Here is a 21,868-nt window from a genome sequence, read left to right as displayed (position 1 = left end):
GCGCTGTCACGCTGATGACATGCAGAAAAACAATAAACCTAATGACCTGCTGTTTCGCTGTGTCGCAGATGAAATGTATGAACTGCTGTCAAAGCCAGAGAGCGTTGCCTACACATGTACCAAATGTACCGAACGACACCCGCCCGAGTGGAGGGCGGCGTTGGAAAGGGAACTTCAGGGCTGCATTCGCAACGTCCTCACTGCACTGCTCAACTCACGCACATCCACACACCTGCTACGGTACAGACAGGTAAGATACACGCCTGCAAATCGATGTGAGTCTTTGCCATATTGCAAACATTTCACTGATCAGATTTTTATATTATAGCATTATTTGCAGTGTGTTTCCCACAGATTTAGGTTCTGCAGACTGCCATTTTTAAGGATTTCCTCTGCACATTTTTCATTTTCCAGTTTCTTTGTGAGAAATAAATTTGAGGTCGCCTCTGTGAAGTCGAGAACTGCCAAGTAAATTTAATAAGGGCCTTTCTGGTTAGTCGCAGCTAAACTCTCTTAAACATGTGGAAATTTCATTTGAAAAACATTTGTGTTACCAAATAAACTTAGGCAGGTATTTATATACCTTGATGGCCACCTAAGAAAAGTCTGTGTGTGGGAAACACTGATTTTATTTTACTTTATTACTTTATAGTTTTGTGAGTTTTACTTTTTTACCACGTGGTGCTATGATGGATATTGATAGATAAAGGCACATTCTGACCAGAAACAGCCTGAGCTTATTTTACCACATCAGTCAGAGCTATACTCTGTGGTTTTGGAGCAGGCGGTGAAGCCACCAGAGCTGAATCCAGAGACGGAGGAGAGTCTTCCATCCCGTCGTTCCCCCGAGGGCCCAGATCCTCCAGTCCTGACAGAAGTAACCCCCACACCTCCCAGCGACTCCCCTCCAGATTTGGAGTCTGTTGAGAAAAAGATGGATCAAGGCCGGTACAATTCATTGGTAAGTGTGCATTCTTTCTTTCTTTTTTTTCTTTTTTGGGGGGCCCATTTGTTTTCCGGTATCTCTGCCGTGCTGACAAACTGGAATGACAAGTGTGTTGTCTGCTGCATTTTAATGAAAAGCAATTCATCAGTCTCTGTAACTAGAGAACACGTAGTCGAGGATCTGTGCAGGCTAACCACAGATATTTTTTCTCTAAACATATGACAAAGCTCACAAGCTCTCTCGAAATAGTTTGTACTTTTTTTTTCTTTTTAAATCACAGCCTTAGAGCATGTTTGATATTTGATTTTAATCTGGTATGTGTAGCCACATCTTGACTCCCTGGTCAGACCTGTGCTGTGTAATGGGAAATTAACACAGATGGCTGAGATAATGTCCTTTCCACCAATGTTCATTAGCTTAATTGTGTGCCATTTGTGTTCATCATTTCTCTCTCAGCTGGAGTTTAGCGATGACATCGTGCGAATCATTCAGACAGCCATCAACAGTGACGGAGGCCAACCTGAGAGCAGGAAAGCCAACAGCATGGTCAAGTCCTTTTTCATCCGGGTAAGAAGCTCAGATCAGCTCAAGTCTCACGACACGGCTGGAAACACAGCAAGCATAAATGAGGTTAAATGACAACAGCGAAACACACGTTTACGTAGACATTGTGAGAAGCGTTTTCTTCTTCCTTCATCAGTTACAGGTTAATTGTCCTAATCGAGTTAAAGCTGCGCCAACGGCATTCACGATCGCTTCCAAATGCAGGTCTGCACAAGTGCTTGAGTAGGCTGATGTGTAACGTTAATGGAATTCATTCTCTGTTTCAGCAAATGGACCGAACCTTTCCATGGTTCAAAGTGAAAGAGTCCAGATTCTGGGAAAGCCAAAAAGTCTCTGCCAAGTGAGTGTCTGTCGTTATACCTTAGCAAATGCAAGAGCTCATACGAGAGTGTTCACTACCTGTTCCGAGTGGCTCGTATTGGCACTCAGAAGTGTTTCTGGTTCTTGATAATTATTTAAATGCATTTAAAATAACCAACAAAAGATTTGCTAAAATGAAGTTAAAATGAGCTCAGACTAATATGAGCAAAATCTGAAATTCAGTAGCTAAGCAATGCCACCCAGAAGGCAGTGCTTTCAGTCTTAATATACTGTGTGAAGTGTTTTATTTGCCACTATTTTCTAAACTTGTATCGCAAGTTATGTTTGTAATTACAGAGAAGAAGATTTCACTTTAATACTCGTGTAAAGCGAGCCTGTCCAAAAACCTCAGAGAACTGCAGTTTTCAAGAGCTGCTGGTCTGTAATTATTGAAATGAGGAGCAAGATGTGGTTTCTTTGGGAGGCACCGTATCATCATCTGTATATAGGAGGGAACCAGAACGCTGTGAACTGAAAAGAATAAAACGTGTGGGTTCGCTGTACAAACATCCACCGAGATATTTAATGGAAATGCAAACCAAGGGCTGAGATCACGGTGTCATGTGATAGTCCGTGTGTCTCGTTGATTGGTAAAAGAAATCGTTTTGTTGTTTTCAAACAAAGGGAGCTAAAACACTTCAATCCAGACTTTTTTAACAACTTGATCAACTGATGATTGAGTGGAGAATATCGCTGATACAACATTTCCTTCTGGCAGTGGCTGTTAAAGGTCCCAGGCTATACTATATACAATACTATACAATACCTGGTGCTGTTTTTAAAGACAGAAGAAGACAGGATCACAGAGATAAACTGTAGTTATTTCCAGTCACATGACATATGAGCATGTCATGTCATGCCTTTGTACTAAGAATTAATATTATTGTTATTGTACTGAAGAACTCATATTATTAATAGATAAGGGCAGGATTATTTTTCCCCTTGTAATCATTTTTAATGGAATTTTGAAACACAGCACTTCCAAACATCCTACTTTTATTTTCCACACAGGAACAAAATTATTTCACAGAAACCAAAAATTATCAGGGTCAGAATTATTTGCTCCCACGATGCTAATAGTCAATAGTCAGTCACTTTGGCCTGAAAGCAGCCCAGTTAGTAACATTCACTTTGGTCTTCTGGAGGTCGTTCACCAAGAGGGATGGATGTTTTGGGTCATCGGTCGAAGACAGAGCAACAACCCAGACCCAGGTTTTTGGGGTTTTTTGGTGACTGCGTTGGGTTTTCTATCAAAATCTTCACATATCCTTCTTTCATCATGATTACTTCACCTTGACGAGATTCTCCCAGTTCCAGATGCACTGAAACATCCCCACAGCATCATACTCCCACCACCGTGCTTCACTCCACCGTTTTCTTTGGGTTGTACGCCTCTCGCTTCTTTCTCCTAATATAATCATCGTCTTTGTGGCCAAAGTGCTCTAGTTTACTCTCATCCTACCAAAGGATTTCTTAATATACTTCAGTCTGGTGCAAAGGTGTCTCTTTATGCAGAATTTGAGGGGGTTTTTGGTCTGCAAATTTGCAGACCTGCAGTCTTTTTGTAGTCTGAAATCTTTTGCTTCCTACATCTGCCAGGCTGGATCTGTTCTGTTTGGCTCTCCTTGAATTTCTTGATGATACCTCTCACTCCTGTTCATGACACTTGGAAACACTGTGGTGACTTTATATATCTGTTTCCTGCTTTGTGAGCATCAACAGTTCTTTTTCTGAAGTCTAAACTGATTTCTTTAGTTTTTGACATGATGTTTTCTCAAGTTACAGCTCAAACCCTTGCTGATGTTTTTATATTGTGTGTTATTTGGAAGATGACCCTGAGTTTAAACTTGATTTTACAAGCTTTGAGCATTGCAAAGTTAAATCCCATCACTTTACAGCAGTGGTTTGTGGTTTGGGCTAATAATACTGAACCTGGTAATTATTTTTTTCCCTGAAATTATTCTAGTATTGTGTTTTTTCTGAAGAAAACTAGTGCATTTGGAAATGCTGTGTTTAAAATCCCCTGCTTTTAATTTAAATACTTTGTCCTCATGTGTACAGAGAGAAGAACATTGACATTTTTAGAGGGAATAGCTATAAGTTGACTTTCCCCCCCTAACTTTTCAGTCTTTAAATAGACAGTTGATGGAAATTTACTGCTCTGCATGTTGGAGTTTTTCTGACACATATCCATTCACCAACTTGCTCAGTCGCTCTGCTTTCTCAGACTATTTCTTCTGCTTTGCCTTCGGGCATTGTTTGAGGGGGAAACCGTAACAGTGTCATATTTCAATTGAAGACTCGCTGATAAATACTTGTGGTCTAATTGCGGTTTGCTTGTCAGTTTAGTTCATTGTGTTATTTATCAGTGCTCCAGTCAAGGAAACCAATGATTCTTCTGTATCCTGTGGCCATTGCTGGGTGGATTTGCTTTTAGAAGCCTCTGCTGGCTTATTAAGTGTGAGACTTTACATCACACCAATTACCCAGGCTTTCTTGACTTGGCAGAACTCCTCGAATGTGGTTATTTAACATGGGTGTCACTGCTCACTTGCTGCTCAGACTTTATTTATTTTTTTAGTATCTTAAAAAAACAGCTCCATCATATCATCTGTACCATAGGAATAGATATTACTTGTCACACAATATATTCCAACGGCAATGACCTATTCTAAATGTGGCAGTCAACTAATGAATCAGAAAGAACACATGAACGGGAATAAAAGGCTTTTTCTCACCGTTTGCTGATAACTTGTGTTGATTCAATGAAGCAGATGGTTTACATTTATTTATTGAAAAACCCGACATTATTTGTCCACATCATCTGCTATATCTTTACTGGGTGGGGGTTAAACCCACGTAACAAATCGTGATCATATTTTGTCATCAGTTGCTTATGTGACATGGGGTCATTTGCAACAAAACAAAAATAAATGTGCTTTTTTCCCCCCCAATCAGTTTCATTGCTGATAGGTTGCCAGGTAATGGTGCCCGTCTCTGTTGTTGTTCCACAGCAGTGGGCTCCTCCCCAACGCTGTGCTGCCGCCGTCCCTAGACCACAACTACGCCCAGTGGCAGGAGAGACAGGAGCTTTCCCGTGCTGAACACCCACACTTCATGAAGAAGATCATCCCTGCTCCCCAGCCCAAGACCCCCGGCGAACCTGATTCTCCGGCCTCCTCTCCTCCGCTACTTCCCTCTATACTCCCACCGCCCCTACTCTCGCCTGGTAAGGCGGACTACAAATATGTTACTAATGCCTGCGTGCGTGCTGTTTTGCACGCTGCTTTGTCGACTGGTTTTCATATAGATTCAAGCTGCGTTTGAATTCTTGCTTTCTCTCCAGATCGCGAGGACAGCCCAGAGCTCCCTCCTCCACCAGGCGTCACAGATAACAGGCAGTGCGTCCTGTGCCTGAAGTATGGAGACGAGAACACCAATGTGAGTGCCTTACCGGTAGCAGCAAAATTCAGGACGCAGACCGCAAGGTTGAGTCTTTCTTACTTTTCACTCTTTTCTTTGTTTTAGGAGGGAGGCAGGCTGCTGTACATCGGTCAGAATGAGTGGTCCCATGTGAATTGTGCTCTGTGGTCCGCAGAGGTCTTCGAGGATGATGACGGATCTTTGAAAAATGTTCATATGGCTGTTCTCAGGGGAAAACAGCTGGTAAACCAGAACACTTAGTTCCTTATAATCTTCCACTCTTTTTCAGTGCACCTTTATTGGACGCTTACAATTTGTACTTTCTTTTAGCGGTGTGAGAAGTGTCAAAAGCCAGGAGCCACCGTTAGCTGCTGCCTTACCTCTTGCACCAGTAACTACCACTTCATGTGTGCCCGCCAGTGCCACTGCAGCTTCCTGGAAGATAAAAAAGTCTACTGTCCAAAGCACAGGGACCTCATCAAAGGAGAAGTAAGGAAATCTCATTATATATCACTAAAAGCACACTTAGGTGTTTTGCGTGGATAAACCATGCGATGCCAGGGCTTTGACTTTAGATTCTCAGTTCTCTCTTTACCTTTTCTATTTATGTACTTTTTCTTAAGGTGGTGTCTGGGTTTGAGGTGACCCGCAGGATCCTGGTGGACATGGAGGGCATTAATCTCAGGAGGAAGTGGCTGGCAGGACTGGAGCCTGAAAATGTCCACATGATGATTGGTAGGTTGATTGCTGGTACATTCTTTTGTGACATTTCCCTGACCTTTCGCAGTTCCTGCTCTGCTGACCGCTGATTTAAATATAATCATTTCAGGTTCGATGGCAATTGATTGTTTGGGAACACTAACTGAACTCTCAGACTGCAAACGGAAACTCTTTCCTGTGGGATACCAGTGAGTTTTGTTGTTGCTTTTAACCTTTATCTTAAAATCTTTTTGCTGTTTTAAAAGTCAGTGTTATTTTGCTCTGTGCAGTTAAATTGCTGATTGGCGAAGGAAGCTGCCATCTTTGCTCAACTAAATAAATTGTCTTTGCAGGTGTTCGAGGGTGTACTGGAGTACTTTAGATGCACGAAAACGCTGCGTGTATACCTGCAGGATCCTAGTTTGTCACCCTCCAGTGGCAGATTCTGATCTAAAGAACATGATGGCTCCTGAGGAGAATCGCACAATAGCACACAGCCCACCTTCCTTAACAGGTAACATAGTTCAGAAATGTGTGTGTTACAGTGAGAAGCATATTCAGAGCTATAATGTGCTAATGCGTTTCTCTTTCTTTTTCACTTCTAGACTTTCCTGATCCATTTGAATCACCAAGGCGCTCTGACACACTTTCCCCTGCCAACACCCCCAAGCTCAGAGTTTACACCAGGAACCGACATCCCAGCTACCCCCCTTGTCAACGGTCAATAGGTCCTCGTCCCATGCCATCTCCAGGTACAAATGTGCAGCCTTTTTTTCACTTAAAACTTTGATTTCAAACTGATTATTTGGCTTAATTAGTCTGAATTTAACAGTTCTTTTCTTTTATTTTAGGAGGTTCTTCACAACCCCAAAGTCACGAGATTGTGACAGTGGGAGACTCCCTGGTGAATCCCGGTACGCGGAATATTGATTCACGTCGTCACAGCTCGCCTTCCCTCTCCCCTCCGCCCCAGCACCTTAACAGACAGAGAGGAATCACCGCCACATCTCACATTTTGTCACGACCCCTGACCTCACCCCCTCCACTCATTCCCTCCCCCGCCAGGGACCCCGAAAAGTCCAAACACTTCAGCAAAGACTCAGCAAGGAGCCCACTTCAAAAAGACGAAGAAAGAGGTCGACACTTCTCCTCGGACAGAAACAAACAGCAACCTTCCCGAGACCAAGCGACGAGAGAGGCAGACAAGGGGAGACTCCCGAGTCGAGAGCGCGACTCTAAGGATTCTGACAAGAGTAGATCATCCAGAGAACCTGGGCAGAAAGACTCTGACCGGAACCAAATGTCAACCAAAGAGCCAGAAAAGAGGAGGCCGCTGAGTAAAGACTCTGGTCTGAAAGACTTTGACAGAGGCAGACCGATCAGTAGAGATCATTTAAGAGATTTCGAAAAGGGGAGACAAACAAACAGAGACACTGAGAAGGGAAAACAGGCGAGCAGAGAATCAAGCATTAGAGAAACTGACAAAAGTAAGTCATCCTCTAGAGATCCCAGCTATAAGGATATGGACAAAGGTAGGTCACTGAATAGAGATACAGGACTACGGGACTCTGAAAAGTATAGACCATATAGCAGGGAAACAGGAAAAGACTCAGGCCAAGGTAAAGACAGATCATCCAGCAGAGATGCTGACAAGGGCAGACCTCCGTCGAGAGATTCCAGTTATAGAAGCACAGAGAGAAACAAAGACTCTGGCTCAGGGAAGGACAGTAACGCAAACAGCCAGTCTAAACACTCTGGAGGAGAGAGTAAGAACCCAAGACTGGGACCTGCAGGCTCTGGCCAGTCTTCCCCTCCCGTTGGCACTGCTGTTCACACAAGCCAGCAGAGAAGTGGCAGCACCAAGCAGACAGACAAGCAAGGGAAACATGGAAGCAAAGATCAGGATGTTTCGGCAAGCCTCAGTTTGTTGCCTCGTCAGAGGTCCAGCCCAGCATCCAACAATAACCAGAACAAGGACAAGCCCAGCTCAGGGAAGGAGAGTAGTAGCAGCACTGGAAATTTAATATCATCATCACTCCATAAGGACTGTGTTGTTGGAAAATCCGGCTCCCCGCAACCTCCATTTCAGAAGTCCAGTACACGGAAATCAAACGAGTACTCGTCAGGTTCAGGCACGGCAGCGACCGCAAAGCCTCTGTGGCCTTCGAGGACGTCAGCGGAGGATGATGCTGTTAAACGAGGCTCCGTGCACCTGGCCTCTCCAGCTGCAGCCTCAGCTGCCAAAGATAAACACCCCAAAGTTAAAACAGCAGGCAGCAGAGATGTGTCCAAAGACCGTGACAGAGAGAAGACCTTTCAAAACGTCAACATCAGCAACAAGATTCCCCTTCTCAACAATAATGCTAAAGCTGCCGGCAGCTCCAACACGCACGCTACCAACCCTACTTCTCACAACAGCAGCAAAAGCAAAGCTCCAATGCTAGGAAACAGCACCAAAGGCCATGGGAAGGCTCAGGGAGAGAAGCACGACACCCAGGGTGGGGACAGGTCATCCTCAAAGAACAGAGACAGTTACTCCTGTCCAGAGAGGAAGAACAGTTCCAGCCTGGACAACTTGCACCAGACTATGAAGACCTCTTCACAGTCTCACAGCAAGCAAGCAACTAACCAGCTTTCATTGTCCTCCAGAGAGAAAAAGCGATCAATTAAACCCCCAGCTACAGCTCCACTAAAGACTGATATTAAGAGTGACCCTAATGGGACCACCACCGTTACTAGTATTTCTTCGTCCTCCTGCCCCACGACCACTGCGCCCATAGTCTCTCCTGCTGGCCAGGGGGGTCATCGCTCCGCATGTACTGTTCTTTTCTCCTCTGCCAGCAGCAGTGACAGCTCTGAATCTGACACCCAGACTCACACAGAGGAAGAGGAACTGCATAAAGAGCGCCCACGCGGAGAGCTCAGAGACCACCGCGGTCTCCACGTGCAAGGCACTGAGGATGAGGGCGTTGGCCCCGAAGATGACCATGACAGGGGTATGGAGGATAAACATCACGAAGATGACAGTGACGGATCAGGGTCAGCCAAGCGGCGTTACCCTCGACGCAGCGCACGCGCACGCTCCAACATGTTTTTCGGCCTCACGCCTTTCTATGGGGTTCGCTCGTATGGTGAGGAAGACCTTCCTTTTTATGGCAGCGGTGACGGAGCCGGGACTGTGGTTAAGAGGAGGACGGGTGGCCGCAAGAAGTCAGCTGAGGGGCAGGTCGATGGAGCGGACGATATGAGCACCACATCTTCATCTGGAGACAGTGGAGAGGATGAAGACAGTGGAATGAAACATAGGGGTAAGGATCCTTATTACTACAACTTCACTCGAACAATAATTAACCCTGGTGAGGGCCTGCCATCTATAGAAGGATTAGACCAGTGTCTGGGAAGGGGATCCCAGCTTCAGCGTTTTCTAAAGGACGAGGAGCAGCAGCAACGAAGGGCTCAGCAAAAAGCTGAAGAGGACATGCTGAGCGCTTTGTAAGTAGACACATATTTTATGAAGTGAATTATCTGAAATATCTCCTTGACTGATAATCTGATGTGTGCTTTGCTGTGCCTAACAGGACCTTGGGCAAGCAGCGTATCGGCCAGCTTGATGGCGTCGATGATGGGTCGGAGAGTGATACCAGCATCTGCACCACCAGCACCACAACCACTACAGCCACGTCCTCTTCCACCACACATAAAAGCACTCCCAAGAGGAGAGGCAGAGAGAGACACACTGAGAAGGCCGACTCCCACGAGTCAAGCAAAGAGGCCGACAGCAGTGGCGGAGCAGTTAGTGGAAACACCCGAGAAGGCAGAAAAAACCAGAAGGAAAATTGTCTTCCACTCGGAGGTGGGGTCAAGTCCCAGCCGCAGAGTCAGGGTCAGGATCCTCTCGAGGCCCAGCTGTCCCTCAGCACAGACCTGCTTAAATCCGACTCTGACAACAACAACAGTGATGACTGTGGGAACATTTTGCCATCAGATATTATGGAGTTTGTCCTGAACACCCCCTCTATGTCATTGCCAGCTCTGGGTCAGCAGTCTGAGCCATCTTCTTCTGAGCTGCTGCTGGATGAGAGCTATGTTGGAGTGGATGTCAACAGACGTAAAGACATTCTGTTTGATGACTTCTCCGAGCCGCTGCCCAGTGCGGAAAGCGGAGGGGTCGTAGAGAGTAGTGTCAATAGCTCAATATCTGTGGAGGAGCCGTATCTTCCTTTGGAGCTGCCGTCTGACCTCTCTGTCCTGACCACACGCAGCCCGACTGTCAGCACCAGTCAGAACCACAGCGCTGGGAGTCTCATCTCAAATACCTCAGACCGCACCATGCTGGGCTTGAACTCGGACACAGAGACCATCAGCGGGGAAAAGAGTGGGGACAAAAAGAGAGCGGGGCCAGGCGTGTCACCATCAGAGAATCAGCACGATGGTACGTCGTTGGCAAACAGGGATACGCAGGTCTCAGAAGGTCATATGACTCCTGAGCAGTTTATTCCTAGCCCTGCTATTGGCCAGGTAGTTGAGGCACCAGCTAACCAGGATATTCCGAGGAGTTCTGGTACTCCCGGCTTGCCAAGTTCACCCTCGCTGCCTCTTCAGGGTCAGAAATACCTCCCGACTTCAGCGGCAGCAGCTGCAGGCAGCGCCAGTCCAGCACCAGGCCCAGGACCTTCCCAGGCTCAAGTGTCCAGCCCAGCAGTCATCAAACCAGGTCCTGATAAGCTTATTTTAGTCAATCAACAATTCCAGCCTTTCTATGTCCTCCAGACTGTCCCTAATGGTGTCACCCAAAAGATTAGTGCAACAGGAGTGATGGATTCTAGCTCGCCTGCAGTGCTAAGCTCCATGACACTTACCACGGGGTTAAATACTGGCTTGTCTTCAACCCAATCAATATTTCCTGCTGGGGGCAAAGTTCTGGGTACCATGCCTCACCCCTCTCAGATTCACACCTTCACAGGACCCACACAGACAGGCTTTCAGACAGGAATCCCTAGCACCACCTCAGGACTTCTCATTGGTTTGCCGTCTCAGTCCCACGACCAGTCCCAGATTCTGGTCTCGGAGGCCGGTCGACCACACGAGTTGGGTCCCAGTGTTGCCATAGTGTCGAGTCCGTCCTCTCTCACCTCTTCCCCGACTGTACTTGCCTCTGCTCATGGCAAGAAGAGGCCCATTTCTCGTCTTCTGCCAAGAAAAAGCAAAAAGTCAGGGCGCTCCCGTAACCAGCCCACTCTGGCCCCATCTGAAGTAGGCCCTCCCAATATGACCCTCATCAACCTGTCTTCCCCTCAGATTACTGCAAGCATCCCCGGTCAACCTGGTGGCCTAGTTGAGTTAAGCACTCTCTCCACTTCTCAACGCAAGATGCCCAATATAATCAAGAGACCAAAATCCGGCGGGGTGATGTACTTAGATCCCACTACTCTCCTTCAGCAGAGGCTTTCTGGTACTGCCCAGCCTGGTATCCTGAGCCACGATTCCTCTGCTCATCTCCTACCTTGCTCAGTCTCTGGCTTGAACCCCAGCCAGTCAGTGTTAAATGTTGTGTCTGTTCCCCCTAGTGGCGCAGCTGGACTTCTTGCCCCAGGATCAGTATCACTCTCCACCCCTGTTCTCAGCTCAACTGAGATCACAGGGCAGATTAGCAACCTCCTTTTTAAAGCAAGTCCACACGCCCTGGGCCTGTCAGATCAGTCTGTGGTCCTTCAGTCAGCAGGAGGAGCTCCTCTGATGTCACAGCTAAGCTCCCCTGTTCAGACATCAATAGCTAGCAGCATCTGCGTCCTGCCCTCCCAACAGACTATCAGCATGGCTGTCAACCAGCAAGGAGAGACAGACGCCAGCAGTGTTCACTTACAACATCAGTCTCAACCCGTTAACAGACCCCAGCTTGTGGACTCATGTGGAAACAGCACTGTTACTTTAGCTCCTGCTCCATCCACCCCTCTAAGTCCCACCAAGGGACGTGTTGTTGGAGTGTTCACGCAAACACGGACATCCATGCACTCCCAGAGCAGTAGAACAACTCCTATTTCCAAGTTAACAGAGCATATGCCACCTACCTCCACAGTAGTGTCAGCAGCAGCTGCAGTTTCAGGAGCAGAGAAAGGCAAACAGAAAGGGAAGAGGAGCAGGCAGAGTCTAGATGTAAGCAGCGGGAAGAAGCTTAAGGCCTCTCTGCCTGAGGAACATTTCAGCAACCCTGCAGGACAGCACCCATCCTCTAACCCAAGGTGAGACACTAACAGACCTGTGACTTGTAGCCAAGAAATCGTTTTTATGTTACTTTCACGTACCGTAATAATGGGAAGAAATTTCAATTTTGACTGTGTTCAGAATATTTGAAAAAATGTCTAAGTTTGGGATTCATTTCTTCGTGGAACGAATGGTTAAAGTATGTTGTGTTCTTCAGATGTCTCACCTAAATGAACGTGGGCTTTGTGTGTTTGTTTTTTTGCACAGAATAGTTTTCAGTGTGTCTTCAGACACAGAAGTTAAATATGTCAACTGGACTGAACTTCTTTATTGATGATGGTTGCTCTATTTATCATAGCTATACTGTTTGACTTAACCACGTAACAGCTGTTCAAGCAAACCACTTTTGTTCAGTAAAATGCAAAAACACTCCAACCTTTCCCATCCTCTCCCCAACCAGCTCCAAAGAGCCGATCTCCTCTGAGCCAGTGGACACAGGAAAGCCACCGGAAAAGACGACCAACAAGAGGTATGAAGCATCAGTATTAATCACCTGTTTTCAAAATCGTCATACGGTATAGCTTTAATGTTTGGTTCGCATCTTTTCTAGTGTACTTGGTAAAAAGAAGACATCCGAAGGACACGTTTTACCAGGGAAAGTGGTGGGAAAAGACAAACCTCATGCAGCTGGAGGAGCAGGCTCTCTTCCTGTGACCTCACCGCCCGACCAGGATGGCAACAGCAGGGATAACGGTTTAGACAGTAAACCCAAAAAGGGTATCATCTTTGAAATCTGCAGTGAGGACGGGTTCCACATCCGCTGTGAGAGTATTGAAGGTAAAAGAAAACAACTGATTGTAGCGCCTGCTTTGGCAAAACGAATTCAAATTTAAATTGCTTTTGTGATAAAAAATAAAAATGTTTTAATCAAGTCTGCAAAAACGAAACCACACACTGGGCATAAAATACCGACTGTTCCCCTACAGAGGCCTGGAAATCCCTCACCGATAAAGTGCAGGAAGCTCGCTCCAGTGCACGACTCAAAAAGCTCTCCTTTGAAGGTGAGGTGTAATTTTAAAAGCGTAGAAATAATAACTAGAGGTACTTTACATATATACTTGAATAAACCCTCATGATGAAGGTGTTTCTCCGTTCCTTCCAGGTGTGAACGGACTGAGGATGCTCGGGGTCGTCCATGAGGCTGTAGTCTTCCTGTTGGAGCAGCTGTACGGCACAAGGCACTGTCGAAGCTATCGCTTCCGCTTCCACAAACCGGAGGAAACTGACGAACCTCCCATCAACCCCCACGGCTCGGCTCGTGCAGAAGTCCACCACAGGTCAGTATGGTACACACACACACACACACACACCTTCTGACCATGAAATTGTAGAGCATGTGTCAGGAAACCAGAAGTCAGTCGGAGCAGAAATGGCACTTTATATAATGCACACTGTTAATAAACCGTACAGATAACTGTTTCCAGGGATGCTGCTTTGCTTATTGAGATTCTTGTTTGTTCCACCAGGAGGTCAGTATTCGACATGTTCAATTTCTTGGCCTCAAAACATCGCCAACCTCCAGAGTATAGGCCGCAGGAAGACGATGATGATGAAGTGCAGCTCAGGACTGCCAGGTGAATAAAAACTCATTTTTTGTAATAATGATTATGCTTTATTTATAAAAAGAAAGAAAGAAATGTAATATTACATTCATAATTCTTTCCCTTCGCAGACGTGCCTCCATGGAGCTTCCACTTGCTGTGAGATTCAAACAGCTCAAGGCCATCTCGAAGGAGACTGTGGGAGTCTACAGGTTAGATCAGTGGTGTTAAATCTGTGTCATCATTTTTATTATTATCAGCTGTTTTTCAGTGCTCAGATAAATAACAGATAGCTGCCTGTTTAATTTTGAGAGCTGTCCACTGTTATGATCCTCCCGTCAGGTCTCCTATCCATGGCCGCGGCCTCTTCTGCAAGAAAACCATCGAAGCAGGAGAAATGGTCATCGAATACTCGGGGAACGTCATTCGGTCTGTGCTCACTGACAAACGGGAGAAATACTACGATGGGAAGGTGAGGACTTGAACGATTTCCGATGATTTCGTCATTTGCTTAACTCGATTATTTATACAAACTGTCCTCTCTCTCCTCAAAGGGCATTGGCTGCTACATGTTTCGCATCGATGACTACGAGGTGGTGGATGCCACGGTGCACGGCAACGCTGCCCGCTTCATCAACCACTCCTGCGAGCCCAACTGCTACTCCCGGGTGATCACCGTGGACAGCCAGAAGCACATCGTCATCTTCGCCTCGCGCCGCATCTACTGCGGGGAAGAGCTCACCTATGACTACAAGTTCCCCATCGAAGACGCCAGCAACAAGCTGCCGTGCAACTGCGGCGCAAAGAAGTGTCGCAAGTTCCTCAACTGATGCCCGTACCTGAAGGACCTTAACGAGGACTGTTGAGCAAAAGCACCACAATGACCCGCAGCACGCGGGTTTGTGGCGATTTCATGCGTCCGGTCTATGATGGACCACAGCTGCGAGCAGGCCAGGAGCTCCATCGGCGCCCTCCGCTGATGGTTTTGAGCACAGCAGGCTCAGCAGCTGTCGGTTGCACTGTATATGCAGGAAGGGCCATTTTTTGGGAGGACGGGCCATTTGTAGAAATACCAACATATTGTGCCTCCTTATGTCTCGCTTTCATTTGGCACTCAGAGGTGAGTCAGAAAGTCATGTCAGAAAGTTCCCCCTTCACAATTTATTTATATTTTTGTTTTTATGCATTGGCCCATCCTCCTTAATTTTCTAAATGTTTTGGTCTACTTGTGCTCAGATGTGAACACAGAAGGAAAAAAAAAATCAAAGAACTTGGTTCAATTTTACACCAAAGTGCAATTTGTTGAAGGGACTTTTACTAAAGGTAAAAATTAGAAAATTGTTAGAAATTCTTTTATTTTTCATGTTGATCTAAGTGTCAGCTGTTATTGATGCACATCTCCCCGTCTGAATGTGCCCCGATGCCTTCAGAATTGTTGTGTTTTTACTGGAACCTTCCCCTAATCTGACTTTTTGTTTTCCCAAAGAAGAAGAAGGAAAAAAAAGTGTGTAGGTGTGTACATTTAACACTGTAAATAGGAGCTGCTCGTGTATGGCAGCCTGATCAGAGCCGTACAGGTTGAAACACTAGGGGGAGCAGTCGCCACAGGAAGGAAGAGAGGAAAAAACAAAGAAGGGAGAAAAAGATTTGTTTTTGTCAGTTTGTGTAAAGGATGATATCTGAGGTTGATACCATCTTAAAATTGACTTTCAGTCTGACAGCTTGGTAGCTACATGAAAGTGAGATGAAGCCTCTGGCCTGAGAGAGCGAGGCAGCTAGAGATTCTGGTGGACTGACAGCCGAGGGACCAGAGAAACCTACTGATGTGCTTGAGTAGACGTATTTATAATTGATTTTTCTTTATTTTTGTGGGATTGGGGCCTGTTTTCCAGACGCAGAGACGTCTGCAAGTTTGTGCATGCTGTTGTTGTTATCAAACTCGTTCGGGTAATCGTATAAGCTTGGACTTTTGAGTCACTTTCCAAATTACAGCAGCAAAGAGAACCAAACTTTTGCGCCCTTGAATTGAATTTTTCACTCGGCTTGTTTTCTTCTTGGCCTGTTGTGATAAACATACTGATAGAAAAGAGGAAAAAAATTATTTCTTTTTTATTTGTATTAAGTCTTCTAAAGTCTTGTCTCTTTGTCTTTTTATTATGGACAGGGAAATATCATGCTTGCTTTTAAAAAAAAAATGTAAATAATGTATATTTTTCTACAAAAAAAACCTTAAAAGCACTCACTAGTGAATAGCACTTAATGATGGTATTTATATTTTTAAAAAATTGTATTTATTTTATTGCCATTTTTGTAGAAAATAGGGGTTTACAAACACTAATACTTGGTCTCTATGTTTTGTATCCCGCTGCCTTCCAGAGTTTTTTTTTTTTTTTTAAATAATTGTTTTTGTTTTCTTTTTAAAATTCGTACCCTGAATGTTTTCTTTGATTCCAAAGACTGATGCTGGTCTATCTATGGCTTGGTCCCCATTTAAGTTCAGTCCACCAGTAGCTCTTTTATCTATCCTGGGCCGTTTGGTCAGAGCTGACATTTTTTTATTATTTTGTTGTTGTTGTTATTATTATTATTATTATTATTATTTTAATTGTTCCAGTCCTAGCTGACAGTATGGCAGTCATGTGAACTACTATTATGCACTTGAGAGAGAGAGTTTAGATTGTTGATCCATAGCCGACTTCTCCTCTCTCCAGCCTTATTGTCTCCACACCACATCAAACCGAGGATAGAGCCCTCATGGAGGCGATTCTATCAAAGTGGTTCGGTCACTAATGAGCCAAGGGTCGATAGGCTTGCAGCCGATTGGCAATATATGAAATATTTACATGTAACAACCCCACAAAGATTCCCGTCAGTTTAAGGCGTTATGTCCTTGCAAAGACTTTGGCTATAATGAAGAGGTGCCTTTATTTTAATGCTACTTATAGCACTCATCATATCCGACTAGAGCCATTGTATACATTAAAAGAAGCATGGTGTTGTGGTGACTGCTCTTCAATGCTCACCAGCAATCTGAGATCGTTCTTATACCTTCATCCAGTCTCCTCGTGGTTCACCTCAGTTCGTAAATGCCTCTTCACTCTTAAAAGCCTTCACGTCCTAAACAGAGTATTTAAACAGAGAGTGACTGGTTCCACTGAGCAACTGAAGCTGATTGCTCCGTTTGTCCCTTTTAAGGAATTCGTCATCGTGACTTCATTGTCGCCTTTTAAGGTTGTTAGCGGCTCGCCCCTCAACCACCCTCTCATTTGGTTTTGTAAAAGTGAAGCTAAAATGGGTTGCACTTTAGCTGTGACACAGGCACTGAACAGGCGTAGGAAAAGCTCCCAATACTGAAACCAGAAGCACAGACCGTCTCTGAGTTTGTGCAACAGGCCCTGATATTTCAAATTTATGGATTGGTGTTGATGACTCCGACAGTGGTGTTTGAGGCTCTAGCAAAGTGCACTTGACTCTGTTTTTATTTAAATTTTTTATTGTTTTACTTCAACAAAGTGAAGGCAGGGACCACACCAGCAGCCCTCTCCTTCCTGACGGTGTGGCGTGTACAAACCTCGGCTGCGCCTTTCCCACCGAGAGCCCCGACGCCTCCGCCGGCGGGCCAGCCGGGCGTACGCAGTCCTACACTGACAACCGGGCTCGCTGGGTTCTGCTGCTAAAGGTCAACGATGAATGTATATTCTTCCTCCACATCACCCAACGTGGGTGGATGTTGATGCTTTGTCAGCTATATTCGTTTAGGGGTTTTTTTGTTGCTTTTTTTTTGTTTGTTTGGTTTTTGTTTGGTTTTTTTTGTTAAGTTGTCGTGTCAGCAACCCCTGGTAGATGTGGAAGACATGTCGATACGACCTCAAAGCCAGGGAGCAGTTTCATTTCAGCACTGGGATTAACATTGAGGCGTAAAACAGCGGGCAGTGTTTTCTGTCTGTAGGACAACAGGTTAGCTCAAACAGTTCACGCTAGCGTCGGCCGGCGCCAAGGGCTCTGTCTACGACTCTCTCTTCACGAGAGCCACTTCTGCTTTTTTCAGGGTCAGAGTGTGTTTATTGACGACAAGTCATTTATTTCACCGTTTTTAAAACGGCATCGATACAAATAAGGAAGCTGTCTGCTGTTTCTTTGGTCTTCATTTTACCACGCCACACCAGTGGCACTTCTACGTCATTATCTGTAATTATAGTATAAATACTTAACAATATTATACGGAAACATGCATAGTAATTTCTTGTACTTTAGTATCTATACAATATATGGAATGGACAGACAAACTTAGTTACAGTAGCAAAAACAGCAGATTTATAATGGTTAATAGCAATGTTTCAATGTACTCTATAATGGTTTTGTGTTACAGTACTATCCGCTGAAACTAACGTGCATCACTCTTTTGTATATTGATATCCAGTACCAGTTTTGCTGTGCCTGTGAGCGCTCCTCCGCAGCAGCAGGGAGCGTTGCAGTTCTTTTTGTTTTATTTCTGGAAAGGAACTTTTTTTGGGGGGTGGGGTAGTTTCTTGTTTGTTTGTTTTTTGTTGTTTTTTTTTAATGTGATGAGAAATGTAACTGTATTAATGTGGTTGTGAACTTCTTGAGGTCATCCATTTTTTCTGGTTGTTGTAGTGAATGTTTTTTCTTTTTTAATTTTCTTTTATTATTTTTTTAATTTAGTTTTTTTAATGTTTTAACAGGGACTCTTTAGACTGCTTACTTGATGCGGTAAAAATTAGGAGATGGGTTTGTGGAGGCTTACCAGGATTTTAAAGATACCACCAAAATGGCGTTTTTCTTTTAATTTTTTTTTTTGTTTTAATTTATTTGTTTTTGTTTGTTTTGTTTTTTTTTGATCAGGTTTTTTTTTCACGTTGGAAACCTCTCTCGTCTCCCTGACCACCTCTTTATCTCTCTCTCCTATGAAGCTTTTGGTTGTACTTATCATGTACTGTTTTTGTAGAAAGTCATAATGCTGATGTTGAAAACATTTAATTTATTTATTTCGTGCAACATCCACCCTGAATTGTTCTTTTACAAATCAAGGTTTTGGAGAGGTCAGACAAGTACTTAAACCTGTATTTGTAATTTTTCTGATTGTTTCTCATGTATAGACGTTATCAGCCTAGGGTGGGTTGCGGTGTCGCAGTAGGACGTGGAAAAGAGGGATCACGAACAGGGCTAGTTTGTTTCGCCTTGATTATCTGCCGTTGTCTTATCATTTTCTTCCCGCTCTCTGTAATAACGGTATTCACAGCAGTCATATTTTCTCCCATAAAACAGGCGATCTTTCTTTGTACACATCAACGAAATGAAGGAAAACCACCACCGTGAAAATAAACCACAAACTACTTGGTTGAATGTATAATTTGGAAACAAAGTTGTACATAAGTGTAAAAAGAAAAGTTTCTAATCATGTTTATTTTCTATGCACTTTTTTATTTAAGTGATAGTTTAAATAATAAACATGTCTCCTTTACTCCCCTGTCTCTCGCCTCATTTACTCAAATGTGATTTGTAAAGGATTGCACACTCTGGCTTTTATATACACTTTTCAGATCTCAATGGGGGAAAGATCAGGTCTTTGCGCTGATATGGACTGGGTAATGTGTTAGGAACAAAAAGGACGCCACATTGTTTGATGGAAATGAAAATGATCAGTCCACAGAGGGCTGAAATCAAACACCCCGATAATCAAAGGGATTTTGTTCATTCTGCTGAGATTTAATTGCAGCAACTCAAAATGCTAATCAGTATTTTGTATGACCCCAGTGCGCTTTTATGCATGCCTGACAACATCAGGGCATGCTCCTAATGAGACGACATCACTGAGGTCCTGGAATTCTGAGACTGAAACAATGTCCCAAAGGTGTTGTGATGGATTAAGTCACTCAATGGTATCAATTCCTTGATTTTCCATGGATTGACTGCATACTCTCGCCACATGGTGGTGGGCATAGTTGTGATTTCAAAGATTTCATCCTGATATCTAATGGCAGTCAGGATGCTATTGCCTGTAGAAGTCTGTGTGTCGTTGCATTGATATGCCTACCCGGACCGTCATGTTCAGCACCACCAAACTGATAGTGCTGAACGATGGTACAGGCAACTTAATATTCTCCACAGCTTCTTCAGACCCTTGCTGTCCCATGAGCACAGATTGAATCTGCTCTGTGTAAAGCACAGGGTGCTAATGATTGGCTTGCTAATTCTGGTATTCAATGGCAAATGGCAGCCAGGCAACAGTGCCTGTGTGAGCACAGGCTGCACTAGAGGCTCTCAGGTCACATGAAGTCCAATTCTGATTGTTCGGTCAGATGTTCACACCAGTGGCTTGTTGAAGGCACTCTGGCAGTGCTCATCTGGTTCCTCCTGCAAAGGAGCAGATACTGGTCCAACTGATGGGTTGAAGGCCTTCTATGGCCCTGGCCATCTCTCCTAGAGTAACTCTCTGTTTCCTGTAATCTCCCTCATGCTTCTGAGACTGGGAGACACAGCCTATTGGCAAAGGCACATATTGATATGCCATCCTTGAGGGCTACCCGTGCAACTTCTGTAGGGTCCATGTATCCCCTCATGCTACTACTAGTCACAGTGACTCTAGCCAAATACAAAAGTAGTAAAAGGACAATCATGAAAAATGTCAGTGGCCTCCAGCTGGAAAATCATTCCTGTTTTGGGGGTTGTCTCATTGCTGCCTCTCTAGTGCACCTGTTGTTAATTCCATTGACACCAAAGCAGCTGAAACTGATTAATAACCTCCACTGCTATTTAACTGACCAAATCAATATTCCAGAAATTTAACTGACTTGATGTAATAGTCTGATTAAATAGTGTTTGTTTCAGTTTGTTTGAGGGGTGTCAATACAAAAGTGCTGAATGACTAATACTACTTTATTCTCCTACAGTGAACATCAAGCTTGAATAATTTTGTACCTTCTGTGAGGTACCTCATTTTTCAGAGCAGACTTTTTAAAAAGTCCACCCACAGATCAGTAATCCCAAAGTGATTCAGTTTACTCCAATGTAACTTTGAGAATCTGCTTTGAACCACAGCAAATGCTTCATTGGTATAACTGCTGTTTACAAAAAAGGGTAACGAGCATCTATTTTGACCTCAAACTCAGAGTGAATTTGTGATCTTCCACTTTGAGCTCATCAGTGTATTCATGTAAGGATGAACCAGATTGTTAATTTGGGCATTCCCAAAGGGTTTCTCAGCCCTCTAATGCAGGAGTGTCAAGCATACAGGGGCCAGAATTCCAGGGCAAAGTCTCCCAAGGCTCATAAAATTTGAAGTAAATGGATTGATTCTTATTTTGAGCTATTCTACTCTATCTTAGCACTCTGTACAACGCGCCCCATTCACCAAGTCATACAAGCACTTTTTTCTAACATACACATTCATACTCTGATAAATGGATCGGAGAGCAACTTCAGGTATGTATCTTGGCCATTACTATAGAAATTTCAGGGTGTTTTGTTTTTTCTTTTAGCTTTATATTAATAAAAAATCTTTTGTTTTAGAATTACAAGGCAGTCTGGGCAACGAGCTGCTGAAACTTTTCTTCAATTGAAACACCTTTTCTTAATTTAAGCCCAAAGAGTCACACAAGAGTTTGACATCTCTGCTCGAGATGGTTTATTTTGTGTGTGTCCCTTTGAACCTCATATTGAGAGTTCCAGTGAACATTTGGACTTTGTCTCATCATCTGCTTAATTTGTCCTGAAACAACAAGGAAGCCATGAAACAGGTCCTCAGTCAATAGTCCAGGGGTGCCCTCGGGCTCTCGGCCTGGGGCCCGGTCACTCTGGCACAGCTGGCTGCCGGCGGAGCTCACGGGCGCGTCACTGCAACCCCCCTGGCTTCTGCTCCGCGGCTGCTGAGTGAGCCCTCATCTGGGACTCTCCTCAGCTCTTTCTGGGATAGTGGTGCAGCTGCCCCTCTGTTGGTCTTCCTTGGTCTCTTGTGTTCTGAGGGCCTCTGGATGTCTGGAGTCTTGATCTCCTCCATACCTGCTTCATGCCCTGGAGGACGGGGCTGTGGCCCCCCCACACCCTCTATCAGATC

The 21,868-nt window shown here is 44.6% G+C and overlaps 1 protein-coding gene across 4 annotated transcripts in view; it reads left to right on the top strand.

Annotated features, from left to right (window-relative positions):
* kmt2a (lysine (K)-specific methyltransferase 2A) overlaps positions 1–19,276 on the top strand; it is a 39,600-nt gene extending 20,324 nt beyond the window's left edge. For 3 of the 4 annotated variants that reach the window (XM_040008566.1, XM_040008565.1, XM_040008563.1), the window contains exons 13-34: positions 69–250; positions 785–961; positions 1,403–1,513; positions 1,777–1,850; positions 4,885–5,099; positions 5,217–5,311; positions 5,399–5,536; positions 5,624–5,782; positions 5,917–6,028; positions 6,123–6,201; positions 6,346–6,506; positions 6,598–6,744; positions 6,844–9,484; positions 9,571–12,231; positions 12,654–12,722; positions 12,804–13,030; positions 13,180–13,254; positions 13,356–13,530; positions 13,720–13,827; positions 13,926–14,006; positions 14,137–14,266; positions 14,349–19,276. In XM_040008566.1, coding sequence (XP_039864500.1) covers positions 69–250; positions 785–961; positions 1,403–1,513; positions 1,777–1,850; positions 4,885–5,099; positions 5,217–5,311; positions 5,399–5,536; positions 5,624–5,782; positions 5,917–6,028; positions 6,123–6,201; positions 6,346–6,506; positions 6,598–6,744; positions 6,844–9,484; positions 9,571–12,231; positions 12,654–12,722; positions 12,804–13,030; positions 13,180–13,254; positions 13,356–13,530; positions 13,720–13,827; positions 13,926–14,006; positions 14,137–14,266; positions 14,349–14,624 — 8,093 coding nt within the window. In that variant the 3' untranslated portion in view covers positions 14,625–19,276. The remainder of the gene's footprint in view (positions 1–68; positions 251–784; positions 962–1,402; positions 1,514–1,776; positions 1,851–4,884; positions 5,100–5,216; positions 5,312–5,398; positions 5,537–5,623; positions 5,783–5,916; positions 6,029–6,122; positions 6,202–6,345; positions 6,507–6,597; positions 6,745–6,843; positions 9,485–9,570; positions 12,232–12,653; positions 12,723–12,803; positions 13,031–13,179; positions 13,255–13,355; positions 13,531–13,719; positions 13,828–13,925; positions 14,007–14,136; positions 14,267–14,348) is intronic. The other variant, XM_040008564.1, reaches the window with a different exon arrangement.
* The last annotated feature ends 2,592 nt before the right edge of the window (positions 19,277–21,868 follow it).

The sequence above is a fragment of the Simochromis diagramma genome, unplaced genomic scaffold (assembly GCF_900408965.1).
Source record: "Simochromis diagramma unplaced genomic scaffold, fSimDia1.1 OVJJ01000344.1, whole genome shotgun sequence".
Taxonomy (NCBI): Eukaryota; Metazoa; Chordata; class Actinopteri; order Cichliformes; family Cichlidae; genus Simochromis; species Simochromis diagramma.
This window is presented reverse-complemented; position numbering and strand designations above follow the sequence as displayed.